The 19,972-nt window shown below is 44.2% G+C and overlaps 2 protein-coding genes across 12 annotated transcripts in view; one reads left to right on the top strand and one right to left on the bottom strand.

Annotated features, from left to right (window-relative positions):
• Positions 1–19,972, top strand: part of LOC118382289 (BMP-2-inducible protein kinase-like) — a 103,396-nt gene that overhangs the window by 17,605 nt on the left and 65,819 nt on the right. The window lies entirely within an intron of this gene.
• LOC127911818 (armadillo repeat-containing X-linked protein 4-like) lies at positions 12,145–15,971 on the bottom strand. 10 transcript variants are annotated; one of them, XM_052479690.1, is made up of 4 exons: positions 14,309–15,971; positions 13,167–13,532; positions 12,994–13,077; positions 12,145–12,736 (listed from the first exon to the last, which is right to left on the bottom strand). In XM_052479690.1, exons 1-4 carry the CDS (start codon positions 14,541–14,543, stop codon positions 12,501–12,503), a joined length of 921 nt encoding a protein of 306 aa, XP_052335650.1. In that variant the 5' UTR covers positions 14,544–15,971; the 3' UTR covers positions 12,145–12,500. The 10 variants fall into 10 exon arrangements, 1 of the variants encoding a protein (XP_052335650.1); XR_008079472.1 differs by lacking the exon at positions 13,167–13,532 and having other exon boundaries at positions 12,145–12,919; positions 12,962–13,077; positions 13,979–15,971; XR_008079474.1 differs by lacking the exon at positions 13,167–13,532 and having other exon boundaries at positions 13,979–15,971.

Here is a 19,972-nt window from a genome sequence, read left to right as displayed (position 1 = left end):
TGACAAACTTCGGAAGCCTTTTTAAACCTTGAACACACTATAAGTTTGTTACGGTTTTCTTCCGTCGAAAGAGAGTCGGACCAAAATGCAGCGTGGTTCATTTTGATACATGTTTAAATAAGACAAAACTCGAACAATACAAAAAACAACAAACGGAACGTGAAAATCTAATTACAGCCTATCTGGTGACAATTAACACAGAGACGGAACAATCACCCACGGCACACTCAAAGAATATGGCTGCCTAAATATGGTTCCCAATCAGAGACAACGATAATCACCTGCCTCTGATTAAGAACCGCCTCAAGGCAACCATAGACTTTACTAGACAACCCTATTCAGCCACAATCCCAATACCCACTAAAACCCCAATACAAAAACACACTACAAAATTAACCCATGTCACACCCTGGCCTGACCAAATAAATAAAGAAAACACAAAATACTAAGACCAAGGCGTGACAGTTTGCGTTTTAATATGACCTGCAACAACAGTGCGATCAAATTAAGATTATTGTGTATACATGTTGGGCTAAATTTGCCATAGCTGACTTAACTAGCCTGAATGTTTGGAAGTGTTGCTCTGAAGGGGAAGTCATGCCGCGAACAGACCATATCTTTGTTGAATCACATGAATCGAGCGTTTAAAAAAAAAAAAAAAGGAAACTCCCACATTGTTCCACTGACAAATAAGAACAGACATAAGGCTTGTTCCCAATTTACACCCTATTCCCTATTATAGTGCACTACTTTTGGCCAGACCCCTATTGGCCCTGGTCAAAAGTAGCGCTCCACTTTTTATATAGGGGATAGGGTGCTGATTGGGATGCAGACAGAGTATTATTATTTTTCTTCACAGCCAGTGTAGTTTTATTTATCCTAGTGCTGACCGCATTTAGTTGATTATTTGGTTGATTGGCTGTGTTGTTGGACAGATTTTTTTATTTTTAATATTTTTTTTTTTTTAGAGCGGTTGCAAATTTATATATCTTCATGACACCAGAGACACTTGTATGATTTTTTTTTTGCGCCTGTCTCAGTGGACTACCTCATTGTTGAGTTACGCTAACATGCTAACATGACCAGGCACGCCAGACGCGATCAGGAAACGCAGGTAGAAATATCAATACGAACTCCGAGCCAACTATATTAGTTTGGGGACAGGTCTAAAAGCATTCATGGACATTTAGCTAGCTAGCTTGCTGTTGCTACCTAATCTGTCCTGGGATATAAACATTGGGTTGTTATTTTACCTGAAATGCACAAGGTCCTCTACTCCGACATTTCATCTACAGATAAAACGGAACACCAAGTTAGTTCTAGTTAATCGCTCATCCTTCAGGCTTTTTCTTATTTTGGCGGTTGGAAACCAACTTTAAGGTGCATTTACCACCACCAAGTGGACTGGAGTGTGGCCCTCAGTTCGTCTTTCAATCACCCACGTGGGTATATGCTCCTAAAAACCCATAAGGAGATGGGAGAGGTGGGACTTGCAGTGTCAAGCGTCACAAATAGTTATATTTTAGCGCCTGGCTTTGCAGACGCTCCTGAGCAGTTTGGATGCAATGATTGAATAAACATGTGTGTGTACATTTTTATTTTGCAACGCTTGTGCACGTAACACGAGCGATCTGGTCACCATGTTAGACCAGCATCGGCAACGTAAGGCATTATTTACCTTGGCCTGCTAAGCAATTTTAATAACCTTTTAGGAAAAAAAAAAAGTTAAATTGCATTGGTTTTCTATAAATAGTGCTTGCTTTGGACCTGAAACCGGTTGTGAGAGTATTCCTTACCTACAGTAGGTGTAAATATAATATGTCTTGAGTTTTTAATTTGAATAGGTTGAGTCAAGAAGAACGGGAGTGTTGCTAAGATACACATACATGGTGTGTCTCTCTCCACAATGTGCTCTTTCCTGTATTTAAGATCATTCATTGTTCCATCATTTCATTGTGTGAATTGTTTGTCCATATATATATCTATATCACCTGTAGTACATTTACCTGTCATTTCTCATGGTTATGGTCATTTGTTAACGCATTCAATATATTATTAGTCTTTTTACAGTCGTTTGTCGTTGTCGAAGTAGGCGTGTTTGCAGAGCTCCAAAACTATGCTACACTTGGGTTTATTTTATATTAAATTTATAATTTTTGCAAAGTTATTCATGGTCTTTTATTATTTTTTGAGTGCTCCTGTCAATGTTTAGTAAGGACTCGCACCTGATTACACAGAAGTAGACCTATAGGCTACCTGGCCTGCGTGCAAATGTAGGCTTATAAATGTGCCCATTTGTGGATCTGATTTAGTATTTCTGATGGTCTTAACTCACCACCACTAATGAGCTGTGGAGCTTCTCAATGTAAATGTTTTCTTCACCTCAAAACAGCAAGTTAAACAAAGTCTGTTTTTTTTACATCCATTGAGAATTACAATAGTTCCTCAATGTATTTGAAAAATATTTCCAGCTCTCTCTCCCTTTTCGATAACCACCGAGCCTCTGTGTGAAAGGGGGAAGATGCTCTGAACCAGTGGAAACGTCAGAAAATAACTGGTTACTTGGTATCCCTTGGGCAAATACAGCCATCTGTCCAGAGCTCACTGGTTCAGGAAACCCACTGCTCACTGGCGCAGGAAACCCACTGCTCACTGGTGCAGGAAACCCACTGCTCACTGGTTCAGGAAACTCACTGCTCACTGGTGCAGGAAACCCACTGCTCACTGGTGCAGGAAACCCACTGCTCACTGGCGCAGGAAACCCACTGCTCACTGGCGCAGGAAACCCACTGCTCACTGGCGCAGGAAACCCACTGCTCACTGGCGCAGGAAACCCACTGCTCACTGGCTCAGGAAACCCACTGCTCACTGGCGCAGGAAACCCACTGCTCACTGGCGCAGGAAACCCACTGCTCACTGGTGCAGGAAACCCACTGCTCACTGGCGCAGGAAACCCACTGTTCACTGGTGCAGGAAACTCACTGCTCACTGGTGCAGGGCCCAGAATAGTTGATACAGTATTGCAGGTTTGCTAGCTGATCTTCAGGCTGGACCCAGTTGATAGTTAATACAATGTTTCAAGTTCGTTGCAGACAGGCGGAGTACAGAGATGAACATGAGCAAATGTCCATGTGTAGCCAATGATTCTTTATCAGAATATTTTAAACCTGCAATGTTTTTTATTTTTGGTCAATAGAAGTTAATTGCGTTGGTATATAGGCCCAATTCTGTGTTCTTTAGCTGCCAATGGCTCACGGTGTAGCCTATCATACAATGTGTCCGTTTGGCCGAGACAGACGCTCTTGCAATAGATCAATTTACAACTTTTAGATTGTATTATTTGCAATTAGGTTTAGATAGAATTTAGATGAACAAACGTGACAGTGGTTTTGACATACAAAGACATTATTATAATTGAAAAATGAAACTGTTCCACAAAAAAATGTGTATATGAAAAATCGTAACTGCCACGTAGATTGGTAAGAGACATTGACACTCCAAATAGACAAAGGTGCAAACATCTATTACCTGCAACCTCAGGAGCGTAACAATCAAATTTCAATCAATCATATGTATTTATAAAGCCCTTCTTACATCAGCTGATGTCACAAAGTGCTGTACAGAAACCCAGCTTAAAATCCCAAACAGCCAGCAATGCAGATGTAGAAGCGCAGTGGCCAGATGTAGATGCACAGTGGCCAGATGTAGAAGCGCAGTGGCCAGATGTAGAAGCGCAGTGGCCAGATGTGCGCAGTGGCCAGATGTAGAAGCGCAGTGGCCAGATGTAGAAGCGCAGTGGCCAGATGTAGAAGCGCAGTGGCCAGATGTAGAAGCGCAGTGGCCAGATGTAGAAGCGCAGTGGCCAGATGTAGAAGCGCAGTGGCCAGATGTAGATGCGCAGTGGCCAGATGTAGATGCGCAGTGGCCAGATGTAGATGCGCAGTGGCCAGATGTAGAAGCGCAGTGGCCAGATGTAGAAGCGCGTGGCCAGATGTAGAAGCGCAGTGGCCAGATGTAGAAGCGCAGTGGCCAGATGTAGAAGCGCCGTGGCCAGATGTAGAAGCGCAGTGGCCAGATGTAGAAGCGCAGTGGCCAGATGTAGAAGCGCAGTGGCCAGATGTAGAAGCGCAGTGGCCAGGAAAACCTCCCTAACAGCAGAATGTGTGAAAGCCAGCAACAGAAGGAGGGTCGAACTGTTTTTTAAATTTTTTTGTTCTTCTGGTTATCTTGACCTCTTGAGACATTTGTGTCTCTTTTTAAATTATTTAATCAAACCATGTGCTTAAAGCATCAGAGAAGCTCAGTGCATATAGTTGATTTTTATTCAAACACAGGATGTGTCTATATGGAAAAATAGATGACTCTTGGTTAACCAACAAAATGTTTTTTTTGTTGTGGGGAGCAGCAGCAGCCCTGATTTCTCCACAGCCGATGCTCACTGAGCATGTGTTCCAAGAATGTCAACACTGACAAGCTCAAATAATATAATAATAATAATAATAATAAGTCGGCAGGGTTATTTCCTTATCTTTACACAAACAAGCAGTCCTTGCTTCGACCAAGTTCTCTGTTTTTAATGTCTGGTTCAGGGCAATTTCACAGTAACAGAGTGACACTGAGACTCCATATTTTTCACTTTAAAATGTTTGTCAAACAAAAACCAGTGATTGCAAAGTTAATCAAACCATACAACTCTATGCACTAAGGACTACTTCAGAAAAATGTCAAACCCATTTACTTGAACAGTTCATATGCAAAGTTTGGTAACAGATTGGCATAAATGGCACAAATCTGTTTGTTACCAAACTTAGCATCAGCACGGTTCAAGAAAATTATGGTTTGTTCAACTTTTCAATAATTGGCTTTTGTTGGATAAGTAATCCTTCTCACCCCCTAAAAGATTTAGATGCACTATTGTAAAGTGGCTGTTCCACTGGATGTCATAAGGTGAATGCACCAATTTGTAAGTCGCTCTGGATAAGAGCGTCTGCTAAATGACTTAAATGTAATGTAAATGTTGGACATTTTTAAAGGGACAAATCTGAGTCTCACATTGTCACTCTGTTACAGGTGTGATTGAAAGGTACGCAGAAAATCTTCAACTCCGAACGTGCAGGACTAAGGGAAATAAATAATGACAATCTTAAGGTTAGGTATTAACCTCGAAGGATTAAGGTTTGGGATAGGTCTGAGGAGTCAACTCGGTAGGTTAACTTTGGTCAACTCGGTAGGTTAACTTTGGTCAACTCGGTAGGTTAACTTTGGTCAACTCGGTAGGTTGACTTTGGTCAACTCGGTAGGTTGACTTTGGTCAACTCGGTAGGTAGACTTTGGTCAACTCGGTAGGTAGACTTTGGTCAACTCGGTAGGTTGACTTTGGTCAACTCGGTAGGTTGACTTTGGTCAACTCGGTAGGTTGACTTTGGTCAACTCGGTAGGTTGACTTTGGTCAACTCGGTAGGTTGACTTTGGTCAACTCGGTAGGTTGACTTTGGTCAACTCGGTAGGTTGACCTGTACCATGAAAGTGGCTGACTTTTTATCCAGGTAAATTTCTATGACAACAAATCCTTCAGAACTAACCTGCTCCGGTGCAGGCTAACTCTGACTTAGCTGCGAGTTGAGGACCAATGAAATTGGATTCCTTCCCCCATCGCAAATATTGCATCATCCCCCCTTTTCATTTGAGAAAGACAACTGATTTAAAAAATTAAAAAATGATTAATCAAATGTTCTTTTTGTCTTTTTAATTATAAAAAAAATATTAAAATACAAATCATATTTTAGTAAAGACAGAATGCATTTAACACTACACGCACAGTTGTACTTTTATAACTTATAATAAAATGTTCTCGATAGGAGTGACCCTCCATCAGGGTTTCTGTTAGAAAAATGTTCTGCCGGAAACCTGATTGGGAAGATTCAAAATTGGCAGCCATTTTGATAACTTAAAACCGGACCCTAATGAGTGTATAACCCATTAGGGTCGTTCACCCACGTTGCTTAGAATGACAGAAATCACATTTTAGATTGTGTTAATTAATCCTAACAGAACATGCAACTCCTGTGATGAAGCAGCCAAGAGAACCTAATTTTCAAACATTTGCCAAAATGCAATTTGTGGGGAAAATGGGGGACGTCATTATAAACAAGCGCACCTGATGAGCGCGGTATATGACAGATGGAATATCTCCTTTAGAAACTTAAGAGGGTGAATATAAAGATGTAACGACTAGGATGGGTTTGTCATTGACTAGGATTGTGCCTTTGGCTTTGGGACAACAAAATAATTTTTAGGCCATTGTAAAAAAAAAAGTATGAAGAAAAACCCTTGAATGAGGAAGTGTGTCAAATTTTGACTGGTACTGTAGGAAGAGGCCAAGGTAGTTTGTGTGAACGAGAACGAGCAAAAGTTGTCAAAAGTCTCCACTTCTGTAGGCGCCTGGCCTAACTGTGGTGCTTCATCCTTGCCTTTCACACTCGCCAGACAGGAGTTTGCCATACACCAAATTGAGTTTTGGGAGAAATTAGGTCAGTTGAGTCTGCTAGTCGAATGGAGGCGGAGTCTGGCATACCTCACTGGCGTGCGTCAGCTCGGACGGCGTTTTGGTTGTTAAAACACCCACTGTTTCCATATTGCAGTTCAGGGCGTTTTTGATTGGAGTACCTGCACTTGTTACTGTTCATTTCAGTTTGTGTTTCTGATAGTTGATTTGAGTTAGGTCTTTTTTAAATATTTTTTTTACCTAAACCCCCCTTCTCTCCACTACAATACCAAATTAACTAATGTTTTCCAAGAGCAGTGCATAACCTGGGTCGAGGCAGCATAACCTGGGTCGAGGCAGCATAACCTGAATCTTCCGCTCTGAATTTAAGCTGATCTAAATGAAAATGGAGGGAAGACAATAGCAAGTCTATTAAGTGTCAACAACGGCAGGGCAGGGGGCGGCCTTATCCTCCCTCCCTCCCTCCCTCCCTCCCTCCCTCCCTCCCTCCCTCCCCGCTAAGAAGGATCTGAGAGGATCAATGTTGTCCCTGTCTTTCACTCCTCTAAAAGGCTTTTTTAACACTGAATCATCTGGCAGGGGAAGTAAAACACCATTCTCCTGCTTCTCTTATCGTCCCATGGGTTATTAGGCATGCACAGTCTTGTCTAGTAGGTATGTCATCAAAAGAAGTCACGATGTCCTAAAATAACAGTCCCCTGTTAGGATCACAATTCTGCTCAAGTGTTTCACAAACCTCTTTCCGGAGTACCCCCCCTCAACCCACACCCCTCCCCAGCCAGTCCAAATTTGCTAAATTATATTCCAGAACTAACCCACCGCTAAATGGTTGTGATGATCAGGTGATTGAATCCGCTGTGCTCGTGTACTGGAGTAGACGTTTTGACAAACTGTTCTGGAAACAGTGGTGCTCTATTAGACTGTCCCGGTAGACTGAACACGCGTTTAGAACAACTGGTGTAAGTAAGCATTTTCACGGTGAGGTCTACGACACCTGTTGTATTAGGAGCATGTGACTAATACAATGTCAATTAGATTTTGTATTCTCCTTCCATGGGCTGCCATGATGTTGTCTTAAAATCATATCAAATGTATTTGTCACATGCTTCGTAAACAACAGGTGTAGACTAACAGTCTAATTCTTACTTACCAACAATGCAGAGATGTATTTTTTAAAATTTGTTTATTGGATGTATTTATTTAAGATATTAACGAGGGATAAATAATAACAAGGAATAAATACTCTTTAAGTCAGTCAGACCAACCTGTTTTTTCTTTTCTCAATGCTATGAGACTATTTTCATCTCTGGGCTCCAATGCCTCACCACTGTCTGTCTGATTTAGTATATGGCCGGGATATGTTTTTTATTTGTTTTTACATGGCTTTCGCAAACTCGATATCAAGCTCTTACTAATGCACATCTGTTTAATATCTCATTGATGCCAACAGCCAGGTGCTGACGACTCTGGCACAACTTGAATTTGAAACATTTAATTTCTTTTTTTTTTTGTTCAAACACTTCCTGGGGATTGAATGATTGTTAGTTAGCTGATTGCCTCGAACTGTCTCTGAACCTAGCAATAATCTCAGGCCAGATGCTAGTGCCATCCCAGAGCCGTAAGACTGTGTCATCCTCTCTCTCTTTCTAGGTTTATAAATATCTGCCCTAAAACCAACCTTTATCTTCCAGTCTTGGTCACTACCGACTTGGAGGGAAAGATAGGAAGAGTAGGGCTGAGCTACATGGTGGTAGTATTCCTGACTTGGTCACTACTGATTTGGAGGGAAAGATAGGAAGAGTAGGGCTGAGCTACATGGTGGTAGTACTCCTGACTTGGAGGGAAAGATAGGAAGAGTAGGGCTGAGCTACATGGTGGTAGTACTCCTGACTTGGAGGGAAAGATAGGAAGAGTAGGGCTGAGCTACATGGTGGTAGTACTCCTGACTTGGAGGGAAAGATAGGAAGAGTAGGGCTGAGCTACATGGTGGTAGTACTCCTGACTTGGAGGGAAAGATAGGGAGAGTAGGGCTGAGCTACATGGTGGTAGTACTCCTGACTTGGAGGGAAAGATAGGAAGAGTAGGGCTGAGCTACATGGTGGTAGTACTCCTGACTTGGTCACTACTGACTTGGAGGGAAAGATGGGAAGAGTAGGGCTGAGCTACATGGTGGTAGTACTCCTGACTTGGAGGGAAAGATAGGAAGAGTAGGGCTGAGCTACATGGTGGTAGTACTCCTGACTTGGAGGGAAAGATGGGAAGAGTAGGGCTGAGCTACATGGTGGCAGTACTCCTGACTTGGAGGGAAAGATAGGAAGAGTAGGGCTGAGCTACATGGTGGCAGTACTCCTGACTTGGAGGGAAAGATAGGAAGAGTAGGGCTGAGCTACATGGTGGTAGTACTCCTGACTTGGTCACTACTGACTTGGAGGGAAAGATAGGAAGAGTAGGGCTGAGCTACATGGTGGTAGTACTCCTGACTTGGTCACTACCGACTTGGAGGGAAAGATAAGAAGAGTAGGGCTGAGCTACATGGTGGTAGTACTCCTGACTTGGTCACTACTGACTTGGAGGGAAAGATAGGAAGAGTAGGGCTGAGCTACATGGTGGTAGTACTCCTGACTTGGTCACTACTGACTTGGAGGGAAAGATAGGAAGAGTAGGGCTGAGCTACATGGTGGTAGTACTCCTGACTTGGTCACTACTGACTTGGAGGGAAAGATAGGAAGAGTAGGGCTGAGCTACATGGTGGTAGTACTCCTGACTTGGTCACTACTGACTTGGAGGGAAAGATAGGAAGAGTAGGGCTGAGCTACATGGTGGTAGTACTCCTGACTTGGAGGGAAATATGGGAAGAGTAGGGCTGAGCTACATGGTGGTAGTACTCCTGACTTGGTCACTACTGACTTGGAGGGAAAGATAAAGGGATTGTGAGTGTTTTTATTTTAATTTTATAAGTGCTCATAGTTTCCATGTTTCTCAAACCTATCCTCGAGTACCCCCCAGCTAACTAGTTCTACATGTTTGATCTATTCACAACTAGCACACCTGATTCAACTACCGAAGGGCTTGATGATTAGTCAAAAGAAATAAAAAAATAAATCAAGTCTCCTTGTACTGGAATTACATCAAGTAAGTGGAACTGATTGGCTGGCGTTATCTGAGGAAAGGTTTGGAAACAATGGAATGAATGAGTAAATATGTGGTTAACAAATAGTCATATGCCAAGTTGTATGTAGTGATGTCATAAGGTCCCACCCGGCACTTATGGTCTTGTGACATTGGTCTAGAGCTCGTTACTGCATGCCAGGGTATCTATGGCAAATGTAATTACCTCTGTAAAAGCACGTGGGATGCTGCTGCTCGTTTTGATGCCGTCTACTCATGGAAGGTATAGAGCGGGGTCGTAGTAACAGGAGGCTCTTTTTAAAACCACGAGAGCCAGTGTCTTTTCACGAGGCCACAATTGCGTTCTTCTCTTATTACATAATGTTTGACGTCCCTTTTTAACAAATGAGCAATCTAGCGAAGAAGAAAGATTTAAAAAAAAAAATGTTGGATAAACAAGCTTTTATACAGAAGATATCTGAATAGTTTAATGAACAGGTGTTTTTATTTAATATTTTTTTTTTTAAACAGAAGACAGAATTACCTAGCCTGGTTCGTCTAAACCTGACAGATAAAAAGAACTGAAAGAATGTTTCTCCTTATCAAAGGGCTTCTGTTGATTCCAGAATGCCTGGAAAGTTCCAGAGAGAATGACAAGTCAGCTCCAAGCTCTGTTAAGGGGGAGATATACGCTCCTGGTGCAGAATCTCTCAACTGCACACCAAAAGCAAGCTGTTCTCTATTTTTAGACCGACAACCGAGTACGCAGATACATTTTGTGAACATCATTATTGTGTGATTTTTTTTCTTTTAAGCTGTGTTCTTAACATATACTTACTAGCCTCAAGTGAAGTGGGTTACAGAGGAGAGCTTTGATGTTAGTGAGTGGGAAATAAATATCCACATCCGCACATGAAGGAGAGTGTGTGTGTGTGACAGAAGTGAATACAATCCATTACAAAGTGAAAGCTTAGTAATACACAGTAAACAGTGTACTGAGTAGGCTCGGGCAGTATCTAGATTGTCATACCGACCTTGTGCCGTCCTGGGATATTTGATTAATACTGGCACTGAACACAAGGGGAGCTATTTTCAAACTCCAATGAGCTTCTGTTATCTGAAGGTTAGCAATGCTAACAAGTACATGTACAATCCCATAGAAAATGCTAGCTAAATGCTAACGAGCGCATTGCCAACATTTATACAGTCTCAGACACACCATGTCTGCAGGACAGACATTTTATGCTCATAAAGTTATACAAGTAACACAAAAAATGCTACTCACAATTTGCAGTACGCCCAAAACAATTATTAGACGGCAAGGCTCTTGATCCAGGAGGGTATTTTCTGTTCTCTACCAAGAGAAGCTCGATTTAGCAAGAAGCTAACCTGTTAGCTAGATAACTACCTACTAAATTAGCAAACCAAATGCAGAGCATTTATTTATCACATTTTAGACAGTTAACTCAATAGTTAGAGCTGGCAAACATTTAGATTACGTGTTTGGGGGGAGTAATGGGGGAGTACTGGGGTAGTGATGAATGGGGTAATACTAGGTTAGTATTTGGGGAGGAGGGGGGAGTACTGGGGTAGTGATGAATGGGGTAATACTAGGTTAGTATTTGGGGAGGAGGGGGGAGTACTGGGGTAGTGATGAATGGGGTAATACAAGGTTAGTATTGGGGGAGGAGGGGGTGAAGAATGGGGGGGTGAAGGATGGGGGGGTGAAGAATGGGGGGGTGAAGAATGGGGGAGTGAAGAATGGGGGAGTGAAGAATGGGGTAATACTAGGTTAGTATTGGGGGAGGAGGGGGTGATGAATGGGGGGGGTGATGAATGGGGGGTGATGAATGGGGAGGTGATGAATGGGGAGTACTGGGGGAGGGATGTAAGGGTGGGATAACGTTTTACAGGTTGGGGCCTCTGTTCTCTGAAGAACCCTGAGAGAGGGAGGGGTCGTCTGTTCTCTGATGAACCCTGAGAGAGGGAGGGGTCGTCTGTTCTCTGATGAACCCTGAGAGAGCGAGGGGTCGTCTGTTCTCTGATGAACCCTGAGAGAGGGAGGGGTCGTCTGTTCTCTGAAGAACCCTGAGAGAGGGAGGGGTCGTCTGTTCTCTGAAGAACCCTGAGAGAGGGAGGGGTCGTCTGTTCTCTGAAGAACCCTGAGAGGGGGAGGGGTCGTCTGTTCTCTGAAGAACGCTGAGAGAGGGAGAACTCCATAATAACAGAAAACACTATGTCATCATCAATGACATCATGCATCAGATGGAGGAAACTATCTGCTTCATGCCTGAACAGAACCACACACACACCATCTGTGTTTGTCCCTTTTTATGAAGCCAATCCTCCTGCCCCCCCTCCCCCCCAATTTTCCTTATTGGGTTTCTCTTTTCTACTCCTCTTGCTTTGGCAGCCCTGACAGTCTATTGGAATAGTAATCCAGTTTAATTCTGTTACGCCTTCTGTGTGGGTGTTGTGAAGTAGGCCTGTCATTACTGGGGAATTTTTCCCCATCTGTGCTCTAGATTCAGGGACCAGGACCTCGCCCGGCCTCCACTAAAGCCCAGGCTTCAGCACCAGGACCTCGCCCGGCCTCCACTAAAGCCCAGGCTTCAGCACCAGGACCTCGCCCGGCCTCCACTAAAGCCCAGGCTTCAGCACCAGGACCTCGCCCGGCCTCCACTAAAGCCCAGGCTTCAGCACCAGGACCTCGCCCGGCCTCCACTAAAGCCCAGGCTTCAGCACCAGGACCTCGCCCGGCCTCCAGTAAAGCCCAGGCTTCAGGACCTCGCCTGGCCTCCACTAAAAGCCCAAGCTTCAGCACCTGGACCTCGCCCGGCCTCCACTAAAGCCCAGGCTTCAGCACCAGGACCTCGCCCGGCCTCCACTAAAGCCCAGGCTTCGCCCAGGTTTCAGGACCTCGCCCGGCCTCCACTAAAACCCAGGCTTCAGGACCTCGCCCGGCCTCCACTAAAGCCCAGGCTTCAGCACCAGGACCTCGCCCGGCCTCCACTAAAGCCCAGGCTTCAGCACCAGGACCTCGCCCGGCCTCCACTAAAGCCCAGGCTTCAGCACCAGGACCTCGCCCGGCCTCCACTAAAGCCCAGGCTTCAGCACCAGGACCTCGCCCGGCCTCCACTAAAACCCAGGCTTCAGGACCTCGCCCGGCCTCCACTAAAGCCCAGGCTTCAGCACCAGGACCTCGCCCGGCCTCCACTAAAGCCCAGGCTTCAGCACCTGGACCTCGCCCGGCCTCCACTAAAGCCCAGGCTTCGCCCAGGCTTCAGCACCAGGACCTCGCCCGGCCTCCACTAAAGCCCAGGCTTCAGCACCAGGACCTCGCCCGACCTTCACTAAAGCCCAGGCTTCAGCACCAGGACCTCGCCCGGCCTCCACTAAAGCCCAGGCTTCAGCACCAGGACCTCGCCCGGCCTCCAGTAAAGCCCAGGCTTCAGCACCAGGACCTCGCCCGGCCTCCACTAAAGCCCAGGCTTCGCCCAGGTTTCAGGACCTCTCCCGGCCTCCACTAAAGCCCAGGCTTCAGCACCAGGACCTCGCCCGGCCTCCACTAAAGCCCAGGCTTCAGCACCAGGACCTCGCCCGGCCTCCACTAAAGCCCAGGCTTCAGCACCAGGACCTCGCCCGGCCTCCACTAAAGCCCAGGCTTCAGCACCAGGACCTCGCCCGGCCTCCACTAAAGCCCAGGCTTCAGCACCAGGACCTCGCCCGGCCTCCACTAAAGCCCAGGCTTCAGCACCAGGACCTCGCCCGGTCTCCAGTAAAGCCCAGGCTTCAGCACCAGGACCTCGCCCGGCCTCCACTAAAACCCAGGCTTCAGGACCTCGCCCGGCCTCCACTAAAGCCCAGGCTTCAGCACCAGGACCTCGCCCGGCCTCCACTAAAGCCCAGGCTTCAGCACCTGGACCTCGCCCGGCCTCCACTAAAGCCCAGGCTTCGCCCAGGCTTCAGCACCAGGACCTCGCCCGGCCTCCACTAAAGCCCAGGCTTCAGCACCAGGACCTCGCCCGGCCTCCACTAAAGCCCAGGCTTCAGCACCAGGACCTCGCCCGGCCTCCACTAAAGCCCAGGCTTCAGCACCAGGACCTCGCCCGGCCTCCACTAAAGCCCAGGCTTCAGCACCAGGACCTCGCCCGGCCTCCACTAAAGCCCAGGCTTCGCCCAGGTTTCAGGACCTCTCCCGGCCTCCACTAAAGCCCAGGCTTCAGCACCAGGACCTCGCCCGGCCTCCACTAAAGCCCAGGCTTCAGCACCAGGACCTCGCCCGGCCTCCACTAAAGCCCAGGCTTCAGCACCAGGACCTCGCCCGGGCTCCACTAAAGCCCAGGCTTCAGCACCAGGACCGACCTCGCCCGGTCTCCAGTAAAGCCCAGGCTTCAGCACCAGGACCTCGCCCGGCCTCCACTAAAGCCCAGGCTTCAGCACCAGGACCTCGCCCGGCCTCCACTAAAGCCCAGGCTTCAGCACCAGGACCTCGCCCGGCCTCCACTAAAGCCCAGGCTTCAGCACCAGGACCTCGCCCGGCCTCCACTAAAGCCCAGGCTTCAGCACCAGGACCTCGCCCGGCCTCCACTAAAGCCCAGGCTTCAGCACCAGGACCTCGCCCGGCCTCCACTAAAGCCCAGGCTTCAGCACCAGGACCTCGCCCGGCCTCCACTAAAGCCCAGGCTTCAGCACCAGGACCTCGCCCGGCCTCCACTAAAGCCCAGGCTTCAACGTCAGCTCCCCTCCTTTTCTTTTCTTTCCTCTGGGCTTGACACACACACACACACACACACACACACACACACACACACACACACACACACACACACACAGCGCTGGCCAAGGTAGAAGAGATTTTGTTTTGTCGAACAACTGAGAAGGTCACGTCTGGTGCCTTGTTAAAAGGACTTTCTACTGAAAAATGCATGAAGGAATAAAATGATTCTCTCCCTTCACTCTGCTGCTGATTATTTTAGAGGGCACTTTAACAATGTAATCATGTTCAAGGCAATCTGGGTAAGATTATACTGTGCCTTCAGAGAGTTATCCTACCCCTTGATTTATTCCACTTTTTGTTCTTAGATCCTGAATTCAAAATGGATTAAATAAAAACATTTCTTCACCCATCTACACACAATACCCCCATAACCACAGTGAGATTTTCGTTATTGAAATGTTAGAAAATGTATTGAAAATGAAATACAGAAATATCTAATTTACATGAGTGAGTACATGTTAGAATCACCGTTGGCAGTGAGTACAGCTGTGTGTCTTTGCACACCTGGATTATACACATTAGTTGATTAGCAATGATAAACATGTTCAAGTATTGCAATAGATTTTCAAGCCAATTTAAGTCAAACTGTATCTACTCGTGAATATTCAATGTTGTCTTGGTAAGCAACTCCAGTGTATATTTTTTTGGCCTTGTGTTTTTGGTTATTGTCCTTCTGAAAGGTGCATTTGTCTCTCAATGTCTGTTGGAAAGCAGACTGAACCTGGCTTTCCTCTAGGATTTTTGCCTGTGTTTAGTTCTATTCAGTTAAATTTTTATCCTAAATAACTCCCTTGTCCTTGCCTTTGACAAGCATATCCATAACATCATGCAGCCACCACAAGCAGTATTTTTACTTTAGTGCCTTACTGTTAACAGGATGCATGTTTTGGTATATTTTTATTCTGTACAGGCTTCCTTCTTTTCACTGTAATTTAGGTTAGTATTGTGTTGTTGATTCATCCTCTGTTTTCTCCTATCACAGCTATTAAACTCTGTAACTGTTTTAAACTCAACATTGGCCTCATGGTGAAACTCCTGAACAGTTTCCTTCCTCTCCAGCAACTAAGTTAGGAAGGACGCCTGTATCTTTGTAGTGACTGTCTGTATTGATACACCATTCAAAATGTAATTAATAACTTCACTGTGCTCAAAGTGATATTCAATGTCTGCTTTTTAAAAGTAATTTATCTACCAATATGTGCTCTTCTTTGCAAAGCTTTCATCAAAGCAAAGGGTGGCTGCTTTGAAGAATCTAATCTATTTTGAGTTTAAAACAAATGTTTTGCTTACTACATAATTCCATATGTGTTGTTTCATAGTTTTGATATCTAAAAAACCTTGAATGAGTAGCTGTGTCCAAGCTTTTGACTGGTACTGTATATTTAGGAGCTACCGAATGTCACTTTATTTGGGGGGAATTTGGACATCTACAAGCTAATGTGAACGAGAAACATTGTGTAAATAAACAACGCATGCTAGTCTGAAGGAAGAACAGTACTGGCTCTGGAGCAGCATGAGTACCTGTTGTGTCTGTGTGGAGTCTGGAGTCGCTAGGGCGACGGGCCTGCATACTCTGCTTAAAAAAAGATGGGGGAGGAGCAGACCGAGAACAGTGGAGAGAAAAAAACGCAAGAAAATCAGAAGATTGCGGTGGCAGCTGTACAGATAACTCATTCTAAGGACTTTGACTTATCAAACACGACAGAAACCTAACACAATATGATTCCCTGTCACCTTATGAAGTCAGCCACTTATTTAAATAACTAGAAAATTAAACTTCCTTTTTTTTTTCACCGGAAAAAACAAGAAACGCATAAGAAATATCTTGCCGTTCTAAAATGCTTCTTATTGTAATTTCTGCTCTGCATCAGACTCATTTTGTCCTTCAGTTGCACTTCTCCACTTGGATGAGAATTCACCAACGGGCATTTTATCAGCAGACATCGCTCTGACTGTGTAGCTCATTTTCTCTGGTACTTTTCTTGGTGTAGCTAGCCTAGTCTTCTTAGGTAAAATGCAAGATGAACTTTAAGCAAAACATTAGGAAATTATGGCTTTTGCAATGAAGACCTTGCTTTGTCATTGTAAGATATATATATATATATATATAATTTAATACCAGCCAAATACAGTTGCTCTTCTGTTGTCATCTGAAATTAAGAATATTTCTGCTGACTGTGTTGCACAAATTTATTTTTTGAGAAATAAAAATATAGTTGCATGTCAATGATCACTCTATTAAAGCAAAAAACAACTCAATTTTCAAAATAAAATGTGACCCCCTGTACACAGCTTCTCCCGTTGTGCTATTTACAAACTAACGTGACTGGCTTAACTGTTCTGGGGAACTATGGGAAGCTTGATAATGTGACTGGCCCAACTGTTTTGGGGAACTATGGGAAGCTTGATAATGTTACTGGCCCAACTGTTCTGGGGAACTACGGGAAGCTTGATAATGTGACTGGCTTAACTGTTCTGGGGAACTATGGGAAGCTTGATAATGTGACTGGCTTAACTGTTCTGGGGAACTATGGGAAGCTTGATAATGTGACTGGCCCAACTGTTCTGGGGAACTATGGGAAGCTTGATAATGTGACTGGCCCAACTGTTTTGGGGAACTATGGGAAGCTTGATAATGTGACTGGCCCAACTGTTCTGGGGAACTACGGGAAGCTTGATAATGTGACTGGCTTAACTGTTCTGGGGAACTATGGGAAGCTTGATAATGTTACTGGCCCAACTGTTCTGGGGAACTATGGGAACCTTGATAATGTGACTGGCCCAACTGTTCTGGGGAACTATGGGAACTTTGATAATGTGACTGGCCCAACTGTTCTGGGGAACTACGGGAAGCTTGATAATGTGACTGGTGAAATGAGCGTGATCTGCTTTACTTCCTGATGTATTGCACAAGTCGAATGCAGGTTACTTAAAAAGTAGCTACAAACACTTAAAAGAACGTTATTCAACGGTATAAAAAAATAAAAAACATCTTGTGGCTATTTCCAAATACCCTTGTATACCGCCCAAGCCTAGTAGCCGGGACCAATCTCCTGTACAGAGGCTTCCTTTTGTCCAGACACACACACACACACACACACACACACACAAATTGGTACGCAGGGTACAAAGCCCCTAAGAAATCATCCGTCCTGAGGCACTCTGGGAGAATAATGGAGTCTATAGCCGCTGCACTTCCGTGGCTGGCATGGCAGAGTGTGTGAACTAAAGCAACAGAGCTTTGATTTTAGTGAGAACCTGATCAGGAACCATATGGCTCCCGTCAGAGAGGGAGAGAGCGGCAGGCTCAGTAGAGAGAGCGAGAGCGTTTTGGTTATTTAGTTAATTGGTTATTTTCTCGCTGTCAGAATTTGCAAATAATAGTCCTCTGTCCTTTTTTCTTTCTTTTCAATACTCCCTGATTGACTAGCTTTCCTTTTCAGTGATTATTAGTGAGCTGGACATGGTCAATACACTGTGTGAATGTAGGTCCATTTATCATTCTACAGTTTTAATCTGGTTTGAGTCATTTTAAAGTATGTTGAGTTTGTCTCTGTCCTCCCCCCATAACACAAAAACATGTGACCCGTTTCAGGAAACTAGGCCTATGTCGCAGGCCACTACTTCACAGGAAAGGAGAAACGCAAACTTTCAATTTTTTCCCCTAATCAATCCTCAGGTTGTTTTTAAAATATATAATAAAATAATATATCAACCTCAACTGTATTTTTCAGTAGGAGAGGGAAAGGCAATGGCTGCCCAAACTCTGTTGCGCGAGCAAAACTCATGCGAACACCTGACGCAATGTTATCTTTCTGGCTCATTTTTCAAATTAAAAGCCTGAAACTATGTCTGAAGACCGTTGACACCTTGAGGATGCGATAGGAAAAGGAATCTGGTTCATATCCCTTTTAAATGGAGCAAAGGGAGGCTATGGAACATGGATTTTTCAAAATAGAAGCCACTTCCTGGTTTGATTTTCCTCAGGGTTTCGCCTGCAGTATCAGTTCTGTTATACTCACAGACAATATTTTGACAGTTTTGGAAACTTTAGACTGTATTCTATCCAATACGAAAGTACTATGCATATATTAGCAACTGAGACTGAGGAGCTGGCCGTTTTACTCTGGGCACCTTTTCATCCAAGCTTCTCAATACTGCCCCTGCAGCCATAAGAAGTTAACTACCTGCAGATTCATGCAGGGTAGTAACGTCATGTGTTGGGATTATGGTTAATTGTTTAGCTAGCTAGCTAGCTAGCTACATGTCTTAACAAAATACTCCACTATGAAAGTAACTATTTCGGGTGCATTTGTAAATTCAGTCTCTGCTCCGATTTCAGAGTACTCTCGTCTCAGTGTGACGGAGCGAAGAATAACGGAGGAATTTACGAACGCTCAGCACCTGTTGAATATGGCCGGTGTCAGTAAACGTCGGCCAAAAAAGCGTAATTAAATTGTTGCCAGCAGCACAGTTAGTCACCACACCAACACAACATAACATGAAAACAGCCTAACCAGCTCTGCTGGGGTGAGTAAAATGGTCAGAGTGAGGTGTTCTCTCATTGGTGTCTGGTAGTAGAGGAGGTTAAAGCTGAAGAGGGTGTAGACAAAGAAGAGCTCTCCAGTAGGTACCGAAAATATTCAAAGGCCATTTTATCATAAGTGAGGTTACAAGTTTATCAACTTTCAAAGCAGAATTACTTTCCCATTGTTCCTCAACTGTAGTGTATGATATATCATTTTCTAGCTCTGTGTCTCTGCTTTTATCCAATGTAAAAAATAAAATAATATATATAAAAATCCAAAGTTGCTTCATAAGATCGAAATCAAGGTGGTTGGTCAACATATTATATACAGTGTTTACCATATATGTGTTGGTCAACATATTATATACAGTGTTTACCATATATGTGTTGGTCAACATATTATATACAGTGTTTACCATATATGTGTTGCTCAACATATTATATACAGTGTTTACCATATATGTGTTGCTCAACATATTATATACAGTGTTTACCATATATGTGTTGGTCTCTCTCACTCTATAACTCGTTGTATTCAGGACGGAAAGTTAATCTCTTTGCAACATGTATTTGCAGTTTTACTTTGGTCTTATTGCAAACAGGATGTATGTTTTTGAATATTTTGTATTCTGTACTGACTTCCTTCTTGACTGGGTGGTGTAATTAATAGCTTCACCATGCTCAAAGGGATATTCAATATCTGCTTTAAAAAAAAAACCACATCTACTTATGGGTTCCCTTCTTTGCGAGGCATTGGAAAACCTCCCTGGTCATTGTGGTTGAATCTGTATTCACTACTCGACTGATGGACCTTTATAATTATCTGCATGTGTGGGGTGCATGGATGAGGTAGTCATTAAAACATTTTTTTAAAAACACTTATTGCACCCATAGTGAGTCCATGTGCTTTTAACAAGTCTGTTTTACTCCTGAACTTTATTTAGGTTTGCCATAACAAAGGGGTTGAATACTTATTGACTCAAGACATTTCAGCGTTTCATTTTTTTATTAATTTGTAAAAACAAAATTCCACTTTAACATTATGGGGTGT

This window comes from Oncorhynchus keta, chromosome 25 (assembly GCF_023373465.1).
Source record: "Oncorhynchus keta strain PuntledgeMale-10-30-2019 chromosome 25, Oket_V2, whole genome shotgun sequence".
NCBI lineage: Eukaryota > Metazoa > Chordata > Actinopteri > Salmoniformes > Salmonidae > Oncorhynchus > Oncorhynchus keta.
Note: the sequence above shows the minus strand (reverse complement) of the source record. Positions and strands in the feature narration are given on the sequence as shown.

Coding starts and splice junctions, on each gene's coding strand:
- LOC127911818 (XM_052479690.1), bottom strand. CDS start 14,543: ATGCATTTTTCAGTAGAAAGTCCTTTTAACAAGGCACCAGACGTGACC. Junction 13,533..14,308: donor GGAGGCCGGGCGAGGTCCTG/GTGCTGAAGCCT, acceptor GGCGAGGTCCAG/GTGCTGAAGCCTGGGCTTTA. Junction 12,737..12,993: donor TTTAGTGGAGGCCGGGCGAG/GTCCTGGTGCTG, acceptor AGGCCGGGCGAG/GTCCTGGTGCTGAAGCCTGG.